Genomic DNA, 12,174 nt, shown 5'->3' with positions numbered 1-12,174 from the left:
GCAGTCAGAGTGTATTGTTAAAGTTAACGTTTGTTTTAGCGCGATTGTTGAAATTAAGTGTATCGTAAAGTTACATTCGGAAAGAATAAACCAGTTTTATTTAAGAAAAGACTTGTGTCGCTAAAGTTTCGTCGGAACGAATTTACGGAAAATCAATTAACAAACGGAGACGTAACAATATGCCCAGGGAAAGCGAACAACCTGGATTTACAGGGTTTCGAGGTATGAGCAGCATAATGAGGATAGCTAATTACGTCAACAATGATATCTCCATATCCAACTTCAAGATATGCATTGTATGGTGCAGTCTTCTAATATCTAATTCTAAAGAACGCTCGGTGTAATACCAAATCAGGTGTTCTAAATTTAAACTATTATTACTTAGTAATAATCCAGCAGTATAATTTTGAACTTTATCCCAAAGTTATATTTGTACACTAACTAAAGCTCTAGCTATTAAAATGGAATATATATATATATATATATAACTAATTCATTCGCATAAGCTCTGTTATTAGTAATTCAGATAAATCATTATTATATTATATTTGCCATTGTTATCAACAAACCTACGATAAACATTTACTCAAACCAAATAACGATCAGATTTGGAATGAAGATTGTTTGAATAGAGGGCGATTTTGTATTCTCTAGCAAAAATGGCGTCGATCTTAAGTGCAGATAAAGGTTTGTTGTATTATTTGATTTGGGAAAAGTGCGTTATTTATACTGTGTAAAATCATTGACTCATCATCATATTTTACGCTTTCTTTTGTACTAGTGAAACAATTTAAGAAAACAAAATGTGGGAATTAGGTTTGTAAACTAAACTTCCAAAGACTTGAGGAGTTAAGTGACAGTTCAACTTGAAGTTCAAGTACCAGGTCAAAGTATTTCCACACACCCATGAAATGTTATTGAACTTTTAAAGTACATATATCTTTCCTTATAAACTTTTGTACATAAAAGCGTCTCATATTAAGAAACGCTTAAGTTCAAACACTTGAAAGAGTAAGCTTAACAATAACATTAAAAACAATCTGCAAAGACTATTAATACTATCCTAGTGTTTCCGTTTACAAATTTTCCCCAAATGTACGAAAACTACGAATATTTGTTCATGAAAGGAAATATTATTTCATGACATTGATTATAAATCAAAAATATTACACATAACTGTGACTAGTGAGAGTGTTAGTATTAGGTACAGTTTAAACTGAAATTTATTATTTTGAATCAGCAAAATGCTGATTCACACATTCCTATCCATATTACTTTCATGTTTGTCATAGTACATTATGAAGGCTATATTGTTGTTACTCACACACGTACATAGTCTGTACATAATTGATCAAAGAGTTTGTTTTTACAATATTCTCTAGGCTATAAAGTACAATGTAGAAGAAAATGTTGTGTTTTTGTTTTCTTACCCTAAATAAAATGATACTTGCAAGTTTGGATGCTGTATTAATTTATTGATTTTGCTGTTGTTTATTAAAAATGTGGGTTTAAGGTGTGCTATTGCCTGCGACAACTTCCACTGGAACACAAATTCAGGAGAGTAAGAAGTGTTTTGCTATAAATGTAAAACATAATATAGAAAAAGTTAATTTGTAGTTTATCTAACACTAAAGTATACAGTTGTGCTAATTATAAATTATAAACAAAATGTAAAAATAAAAAAACAGTAAATGTACACTTTATTTAACACTAAAGTTGTCTAAGAGTTGGTGTTAGGTGTTGCTAGGCGGTTACTTTCCCTCTGGTCTGTAGCCCATAATTAGAGATGCTGGCAGACAGCCTAATCAGTTTTGCCATAACTCAAAAACAAGGAATAGTATAACACTTCCTGTGTCTAAAAGGGTGAGGATGTTTGATGGTAATGGGAATCGAACTTTTGACTCCTAAGACAACTACCTAATCACCAGATCAACCCAAAGCTGAACAAACTTGAGTTAATTGAAAACAATTGTAATGAGAAATCATAATTGCAATATTTGAATTACATGGATAGTTGGAATAATCAAAAATAGTAACAATTAGAAACACTAATTTTGATTAGTTGATTATTTTCATGACATTAATTGATTAAATTGTAATTTAGATTAATTGATAATTTATATGGCACTAAAAGATGCTTATAGGCAGTTGAGTTAATTGTCCAATTCTATAATGAATACATACACAAAGCAGCAGCTAGATGCTATAGCTCAGTGTTTCCCAAAGTGGGGGCTGTGAAGCTTTATCTGGGAGCTGCCAAAAAAATGGTCCAAAAACAAAGATTCTGAATTAATTTGAATTCTAAGTGAGCAATAAGCTGAAAAAAAAATATGGAATTAATTAAATGATACAGTATGTCAAAAGGAGATGTTATTGTTTTTACTGTGGCACTGTTTTTCAATCACCATGCCAAAGTTATAGGCTGGGGGGGCCTCAGACTTTTATTCACATCAAGGGAGCCTCAGACTAAAATAATTTGGGAAACACTGCTATAACTGATGAGAGTAAGTCTTTGCAGGGTGTCTAGAAGGCCATACGATCATACAAAAAAGTCATGTGAAGTCAGGCATTTTAGCTACAGATTACATAAAATATGGAATGTTCACCCATTTGATCATCAAATCATGACTTACAGAGTCATCTTTGTATTCATGGCCAATCCCCATCCAAAGCTATAGCTGAAAATTTACAAAACAAACTGCTTTACGGTTGACAAATATCCTTAAATATCCTGGATCATATATGTGTCATGTAGCATATTTCAACTGGTAGGGGTGAAAAGAAGAAATAAAGTTGTATTTAATTTGATTTATGTCCAATCCCCATTCAGAATTAGAGCTGAAATATTGCACAAAAATTGCTTTACAAAAGAAAGCTAAAATTTATTCTTTCAAGTTATTTGTTATGTCTTAGTTCACATATCTATCATGTAGCATATTTCAGCTCTAATTTCAACAGGCCTTTTGGTAGTGGTAACAAAAAAAAATTAAATTTATGGTTTGATCAGTATTTGTTGCATTTTATTCAATTTTGTGGTCACCCAAAAAAAGTAGCACAAATATACAACCACTTGCAAATCATATGCAATTTAAGTTGCTCAATTTTACCAACAAAGATTGTACAGAATCATACAATTTTAACTACAAAAGGCATACATATTCATGCATTTTGATCTTCCTAGTTCTATAGACACCCTGCTTTGGCAATGATCTTCCTCATTGAGTTCATAACTGTTTTGTACAAGGAGCTAAGCCATCTTGTTAAAGAAGGAGCAGATAACTTCTGTGTTGCAAATACAAGGTGTAGCAAAAATAAATATTTGCATTAGTGCCAAGGATGTTTTTTGTAGTCATTACAATAGCATATAGGTGGCATCTAACAAAAATTTATAATATGATAAAATCAAGAGACATTTTAAGGCAACAGGAGTGTATAACATAAAAACTCTTGTCAGGTTAATGGAAGAATGAACTTCTAGGAAATAACACAAGAGAATTCAATAGCTTCGATATTTGGTTGTTGATGCCCTGATGCTGATAAAAACAGTAAAGCATAACATGACAGGAAACAATTCGTGTTTTGCCATATGATCACTAACATAACATTCATTTTCTGAAGATGTTTATGAAGAAGGACCAGCAATCCAAAAAAGATGGTAGGAAGAGCAATATAAATAAAAACAGAATGACTGTTACCTTATGTCCTCTAATAGTATATAAACTTTCTTTAAAGTATAAAAACAATTGCATGACTGAGGAATAGATGAAGATAAAGGATTTATAACTTGTTTACAACATAATAATTTTCTAGGCCTAAATTAAATTATTTTTTTGTTTCCCCTTTACCATTCAACCCAGAAAACTTGGTGCAACTAAGAAAATTTTAATATGTCTGTCAGTAATTTTTCTTACCTGGCCAGTACTGTCACTTGAAAGAGGCAGTGGAGAATAAGATTATCGTAGTATAAAATTAGTCATTATATTATATACACAACAATATTCCAGTGCAAAGTGAGCTAAAAGCTATCATTTTGAATCAGTAAAATGCTAATTCACAAATTTCTATCCTTATTACATTGTCATTATGAAGGTTATATTGCTATATCTCTCTCTCACACACACACATTCTGTAAGAGAGGGAAACTGGAAAAAACTTTGGTTGTTAATGTTTTGAGGAAAGTGCCTTGGAAGTAGTGTTGGGAAACTTATCTGAGGATATATTTTTTGACAAAATCAGTGTAGCAGTTCCTGCAGATAAAAGCTTCAGTGATTCACTCCACTCAGAACTTAAAGATCATGTAAGGCTGTGTTTGAAGGTTCATTTGTTAGCCAGGAATTTGAAGATAGTTCTTAAACATTTGTCAGACAGCATTCAAGCAGTGTTAGGTTATTTTTTTCTAGTTAACAGAAACCGTTTCACAATATTTGAATAGTAGTCACACGTTAAATATCACATATGTGGAAAATTTGATTTGCTGAGATGATACATCACCTCTTCACACAGAACAGCTATATTCCTCATGCATCTGCCTAAGAGATTTGCAAGCCACTAGCCTTGAGCTAATTCCCTTCTAAACTTATGTTTTTAATATGAACTGTGCTGGTGCATTTTGTTATCATGTGACAATAGCCTTCCACTAATAGGAGGGTGACACAACCTCCATGTCGCAGTAACTTCCCCAAAGCATTGGCACTCAATATAACTTCATTCTTTTCCTCAGCATTACATTGAAAGGAGTTAATTTTTCTCATATACATTCAACTTACTAAGATTTAGAAATGGTAATCAAAACTCTAGTTTTCATTTAACATTGGCTTTTGTTTCAAAAGTATTGCATTATTTATAAATTCTCAAGTGACAGTGACTTCTGCTTTGTCCTATAACAGTGATGAAGTTACAAACACAGGATCTACTTTTACTAAGATTTCTGAAGGCTTGTTAATTGTTTGGAATGTTACAGCCATTGTACAGCATGTTGTGGGATCTCTCATGCCTACTGGGCCTCCTTCTTCCTTCCTTTTGGCTGACACCTCTTCAATTTGAGAATGACCAAGAGGAAGACAAAGTTGATTGATTGTTCTCTTTACCCGGTTTTGCTTTGGGTGCAACTGCCTTACTGATCAAGGACAAGTCCTCAACTTTCCATCCTATTTCACAATATGGTTTCTCAGGTATGAACCTTCCTTCTATTTTGCCCTATGAAAGTGATGATGGTACAAACACAGGACCTGTTTCTATTATGGCTTGTGGTGGCTCATTAACTGTTTAGGAAGTTACAGCCATTTTACAGTGTGTTGTAGGACCCATCATGCATAATGGGCCTTCTCCTCCTGTCCTGTGATACCCCTTCTCTGCAGTTTGAGAATGACCAAGAGGAAGAGGAATTTGATCGACTGTTCTCTCCACCTGGTTTTGCTTTGGGTACATCCTTGCTGGTTGAGGACAAATCCTGAACTTTCCATTCTATTTCAAGATATGATCTCTCAGGTATCTTTCTTTCTCTTTTGGGTGTGTCTTATGATTCTTCCCATTATTTGCTCCATGAAACTAATACTTGGGGTTATTTGGTATTTCTCTCGTTGGCTGATATTAGGGTTCATGCTGATTCTTTTCTTGCACAACTTCACACCTGTATCCATGTGCTTTGTTCTCCTTGCCTTCTTGATTCTTTTTATTGTGGCTTACAGCTATTCTTTTTTTACTTTTCTAGATTCCAAGTCATTGTGATCTCTGTCTGTTTGGGAAGTGGACTTCTTGTCCTCTGTTTTCCTTTGTGGTACCTAATTTTTACAGTTTCATCCTTTTCTTACTATCCTACATTACTTCTCTTCTTACACCTTATGTCTGAGGTGCTTCATCATGCTTCAGAGGGGTTTTCTGGGGAGATTCATTCCCTTCTTGTTACCACCCTCACCTTTACCACTTCTTCACTGTCCCTCTTACTTGGCTCCTCTGCTGTTGTGACTTGCTCGGTTAGAATGCACTCCTCACTAATGTACACCTACTTACTTCTTATCTGTGTCATCTTTTTTGGACTCTCTTTCTTTGACCAGATGTCTTCATTGGTGTTCTTCATTCACTGGAGACCTTGGCTGAAGCATCCTGTCATTAGTCCTCTTTTTCTCTCCACTTCACTTCTCCGCCCCTCTCTTCCTTTCCCACTTTCTTTTCTCCTCTTATGACCCTGTTCATCTTCAGCATCTTGAGGATGTTGTTTTGGATTTTTTTGTTAAAAATGCCATTGAGAGGGTATACTCACATTCTCCAGGTTTTACTCTCATTTTTGTGCTTCCCAAGAAAACTGGGGACTGGCATTCAGTAATTGATCTGTCATCTCTCAACTGATTTTTGATTGTTTCATGGTTCCAAATGGACAATTTCTTTCCTCTTTGGTGGTCTTTTTCACCCATTCTGGATGATCAAGATTGACATGTTGGACATTTTCCTACACATCCCAATTGCCCTGTCTCCAGATGTTTTATAACTTTCATCCATCAAATTCAAGTCTTACAATTCTGTGATCTTTTTTTTTGGCATAGTGTGGGCCTCTATTGTATTCAATCAAATCATGAAGTCCTCACTCACTGCATTCTAGGCCTGGGGCAGAGATTCCATTTCTACATAGACAATTGGCTTCTCTTGGCCCATTCTCAAGAGGTATCTTCTTCTCCCACCTCCCTTTTCTGTAGGAGGCTGCTCAATTGGGATGGCTTGTCAAGATTTTCAAGTCCTTTCTCATGCCCACATCTGGGCATTTTCTTCAACTCTTGTCTTGGCCTTCACCTCTTTGCCTGCAGACTATGGAGTGCTTGGTCACAAGACTTGTGCTTCTACTTTTAATCATGCATGAGAAAGTCTTTTGCTTTTGAGGACTGTGGCTTTCCTGAAACCACTCATTCTTTTGGGGTGTGCACAGTGGAATTTTGCTTGGAATTGAGGAGACCCAGAGAATTATCCAGATCCCCATTGGTCCACTTGCCAGAAAGGTCTTTTACTGGAGACAGCACAATTCCATGGAATAATACAGTCCAGATAGTTCAAATGAGTATGTGGTAATGGAATGGTCTCACCACTATGACAAATTCTCGAGAAGAGATTCCCAATCATGGACAATGAATGCAAATTCCCTCTGCATTTCAAGTGGAGCATGGGAAACCTTTGCCACTTATCCTAAACATTTGGAAGAATTCCCGGTTGGGCTTAGGAAAATAGTGTGTAAAGTAGGGCAGTAGTAACACTGTCCGTGTAGTACAGGTTACCTCTCAAACAGCTCAAGTGCCCTACTTCTGCAACCAGAGTCTGTCCAGTAGAGTCAAGGTGAGCATACACCAGATGGCCTGTCCATGCCCTAACCATACTGTGCATATTGGTTCACTGACTGCTTATGTGCAGGTCCCCAGTTGAATATGTTCAAATTCTGCCAATTCCTGTGACACTTGGGGCTCGTTTGTCTCTTCCCTCTATCCTAATGTTTTAGGTTTTTTCAACATCACATACAGATCTCCCATTTAACATTTATTGATGGGTCCACATGCTCCTTACTGTGTATTTATGTCTACTGCATTGTCACTTCTTAACTCATAATCATCATATTTATTTTAGATTTCGTATATGTATATTAAGCCATTTCTAATGACATATTAACATAAAGACAGTAAAGTGTTGAAAAGTCTGTGGTTTAGATTATATTGTCACTTTTGTTTGTTACACAATGAATTTAAACTATTAAATTGTTTTAAAATTCAATCTTTGTAATGCATGTTACCAGATTGTGTAAATAATATATATTTTAATTCATAAGTGTATTCAATAATTAAAATGCATATTTGTTCTGTGAAGCATACTTTAGGTTCATCATACTCTTCTTCAACTGCTTATTGACATTTGGATCCTACTTTTGTTTTGATATGCCCAGTGTTCTCCAGTCACAGTTTCAAGGGGTAAGGTCTATGAAGCTTGACAAATTATTAACTCATTACCATATATATTATTCAGATAAGAACTGACTGTATGTGAAAGTATTGTCTAGCACATTTATAGTTCAGTTACTTAGCATAATATGATGATTAATTGTCTGGGAGTTAATGATAAAAAGATACAAAGTATTGGAGAAACTTCTATTTTTACCTAATATATAGATGAATTAAATGAAATTCAAATGTTTTGTACAGTATTTTGTCTGTTTTAGTGACACTGCTTTACAGCTATTTTCCAGGAACTTAGCTTATAAAATCAAATGTTTTTTTGCATACCTTAAAAGTCAGTATAGTGTTCAGTGCTTAACAATAATCAAATTTTTTGAAAAGGAAACTTTTTAATGTATGACTTCTGAGCACACTTAGTAATTTTTATTTAGGTTTAAAAAGTAATTTGTTTCTGAAATTTGATGTTTTGTGACATTTTAATATCTTTAATTAAGCCACACCAAATAAATATGTTACAGAATTTCACCTGTGAGAAAGACAACAAGACAGAAGTGAATAGTACCAATACTACCTGTTGTGTAGACTGTCTAGGGATGAACCCAGACGAGTACAATTTACTCTATGCTATCTATGCATGGACGTAAGTAGAATAGGAATGCACTTGACTTCTTTCAGTCTTTTATTCAATTCCCAGACTGTACCATACATTCTGTGTTTATAGCTGATTATGTATAACTGAGGATGTGCTAAGAAGCTGTATGATATGTTTTATCATTGCTAAATAGTAGTACTTAGAAAAATAACTAAAATAGATAACTGGAATAAACATATGCTATGGAATAATTAACAGTATTTTGTGTGTATATATAACATGAAGTTCTGAATTTTATAATGATTTATTTTTCTTTTATGGTTTTAGATTAGCCATAAGATTGACCCATTTTTTCATTCAACTCTAGGGCAAATAATTATTTTCAAAATTATGAATTTTTGCAAACAGTTTTTTGATAAGGTTGTTTAAAAAACTTGTTACCTGTTTATGTCAAACATTTGGTATTTCCTATTTTACAGTATCAACAACATTAACCTATTTACAGTGGCAGCAGTGCTTATTCCTGTGCAAATTTTTTTTTTGGTAATTTTATTATAATGTTGTGATTTTTACTACATAGTTTCATAGCCAATAAACAGGTATTTATTATGTCATGCAGACTTCTTTGTTTGTAACATCATATTCATGTATGTTATTAGCACTCAAACATTTTTAGGTCTGCTGTATTCATTTATACAGTTTATTCATCTTGATATATATATATATATATATAAACACACACACACACATGCAGTGCACACTTTACAGGCATCTAGTATTCAAACATCTGGGTTAAGACTCATACAAGTGAAAGTATAGATGATCCCAGCTTTTTGTTTTTTCAAGTTTATAATGTCTAAAAAGTGATATACAGGTCCAGAAGTAAGGGATATCCTTGTTAGAGAAGCAAAAGAAAGAAGATTCTTAATATCCAGATATTACAAACTCTGATGAAAGTGAAAAAGAAGATAGTGTTTTCAACCAAGAGGTGAAAAAATGTGAGTTTGACTCTAGCATTGGTCATGATTCTTTAAATGGGAAGAGGTATTAGACTAACAACAGGGGTTAAAACAAGCAATGGTGGCAGAAGCAAAGGTCAAGGTTTTGTGTTTGAGATAGAGGCCATAACTGAGATTGTCATAGAGCTTTGCCTATGATTGTAATGATAATGATGACTATAGTGAATCCATATTCAACCATTGAATAGAAGTGGTCCATATAATATGTCTGATCATGACTCACCTGGATAGGAGACTATGGATATTGGATCCCTGTCTCCTCCCCAAAACCTACAAGATTATCAAATGTCGCAGAAAACTATGGATCACTGGCTTCAAGTCAGTATGTCAGACACCTGTCTATTGTACTGATTTGACAAAGATATATAATACTTTCTGTGGTTCCAGTAATCTGTCAATGTAAATCTGTGCATTTTTACTTCTTCATAGTTATGTATGAAATACATGTATGGTAATTTCCTCAGTTCGGTATTGAACTTGAGACCTTTCACATACCAGACACTTGCTCTACCAACTGAGCTGAAGGGCTAACCTACTAATGCTTGCTGGTAAGGCACTTTTTTAACAACTCAAATTACCATAACCCCATCTCCTATGAACAAGGCCTGTCCTCAGTCCTTGTCTCAGTGTTGTGGGATGGTGGTGCCAGTTTATCTGTAGTGATTTCCTCAGCTCAATATTGAACCCAAGAACTTGCTTACCAAAGAGTGTTCTACCAACTGAGCTACTAAAGGCATAACCCTTTAGCACTTGCTAGTAAAGTACCTTTAAACAGCTCAAACTACCACACGTGCTCACTTCTAACCTGCTGTTTGTGAAAGAAGCTGAACCTGAATATTGTATTATTTACAGAGTGACACTGTACCGAAGTCATCATAAAGTACCATAAAGAATATGAATGCACAAAATAATTGTGCTATACCTTTTTACATGTAACTTTGTAATCATAGTTCAGCTAATTTTGCAAACTAAGATATGTTGAATGTTTAGTTACTAAGAGTTTGGAACAGACATACTGCTGGAAGGATAAAGTTGCATTTATTTTCAGTACTTTTTTTTCTTTTGTTTTACCATATTTCTTGAGTTTTATTCAGAAATATGAATAGAACAATTGAAATATTGAATTTATAGGACAATTAAGGCCAATAAACATACTTTATAGAAAATTACAGAGTTATTTTAACAAATAATAAGTTTGCATGGTTCATATGCTGGTAAAAAACTTCTTTATAGCTTTTTAAAGGAGTAACAATTTCCTTAAGTTGTACAAAGGCTTCTTTTTCTATCATCCTTAAGAAATGAAAGCAGTGAGTGTCAGAAAAGCTGCAGAACTTATCCCAGAGTTGTTGTGAAAGCATGTTATCCTACAGAAGATATGCAGTAGTCACACATCTTTCTTATATGATGTACACAACATACATACATCAGAAAACTTTGGGATTACTCTGATATGCATAACCAAGATAAAGTAATGAGTATAAGGATGTAGGAAAAGAAAGTTTATTTATGCCACTGATTTTATGGGTGGTTAGACGATTCATTGGGCACACAATACAATACATATTGCAGTACAAAAGGCATAGTATGATACATGTCAAGACACATAACTTTGCCCTCATCTCAGTTTATATAGCATAAAAATAATTTTAAGCAGTAAAGAATATAACACTTAACTAAGTTAGATGGTAAGTGTGCACAAAAAAGATACAAATTCACAAACAAAATTTGATTTACCAAAAAAAGAGGCATAGCCCCCCCCCCCCAAGAGATTTATCAAAAAATGGCGTAATGCATCACGAAAATATGTAGTTGTTTTTGGGAGCTGCGCCTCTCTTTTTTTTTTAATAAATCAAGTTTTGTTGTGCAATATGTTGACATTATGTACATTTTTTTAGTCTTGTAATTTGCCACTTATTTGTGTTGGAAAATGTTAATTTTCATTAAGTACAAAGTATGACAGTTCCTTTCACCAGTTTTCTGTACACTCTTTGCAAATTGTATGATGCCAGCATATATGCATCAACATCTTCATTTTATTCCCCCTGGATATTTGACGGTTTTTATGCACAGCCTGCACTGAGTGTTATTGGTACTAAGTTTTGTCAAGCCTAAAATATTTCCACATGGGTGATCTATAAAGCATCAAAGGGCTATGAATTTCAGATTCTTAATTTTCACTAATGGTTGCTGCTTGCCAGTGCATGCTACACAACATATACATTGCATTCTGGGATACACACGTGTAACCATAATATTACGGACATCAGACTTTTATTTCAGGAGTTGCAGATGAATAGCTGTAGTAGACTAAAAATTGAAACATGCTTTTACACCTTTAATGTTGTGTAGCTATAAATAAGCCCTGTGTCATGTATTGTATGAATTTATAAAATATTGCCGTATATCATATTTCAATGTATCGTTAGATCACAAATAGGTATCGTGCCATATGTCCCAACACAATGAAATGGTTAATAGAAAATTAGGACTGATAATTAAAAAAGTAGTGTGTTAGTGTAAGATTTGTTTTATAGCAGTAAAGACTTCAGTACAATTGAACCATGGATCATGATGCTGTATTAGTGAACACAGCTTTAAACATACATGCAAGTTAAAAATGTTTGTAAATGTTTGTCTT

At 34.0% G+C, this 12,174-nt stretch overlaps 1 protein-coding gene across 1 annotated transcript in view; it reads left to right on the top strand.

The window, feature by feature from the left end:
• The first annotated feature begins 641 nt into the window (after positions 1-641).
• LOC106472089 (major facilitator superfamily domain-containing protein 1-like) overlaps positions 642-12,174 on the top strand; it is a 40,397-nt gene continuing 28,864 nt past the window's right edge. The window contains exons 1-3 of the mRNA XM_013932719.2: positions 642-687; positions 7,840-7,940; positions 8,444-8,565. Coding sequence (XP_013788173.1) covers positions 660-687; positions 7,840-7,940; positions 8,444-8,565 — 251 coding nt within the window. The 5' untranslated portion in view covers positions 642-659. The remainder of the gene's footprint in view (positions 688-7,839; positions 7,941-8,443; positions 8,566-12,174) is intronic.

This window comes from Limulus polyphemus, unplaced genomic scaffold, assembly GCF_000517525.1.
Source record: "Limulus polyphemus unplaced genomic scaffold, Limulus_polyphemus-2.1.2 Scaffold5074, whole genome shotgun sequence".
Classification (NCBI taxonomy): domain Eukaryota; kingdom Metazoa; phylum Arthropoda; class Merostomata; order Xiphosura; family Limulidae; genus Limulus; species Limulus polyphemus.
The sequence above is the reverse complement of the archived record's forward strand: the minus strand, read 5'-3'. Positions and strand labels throughout refer to the sequence as shown.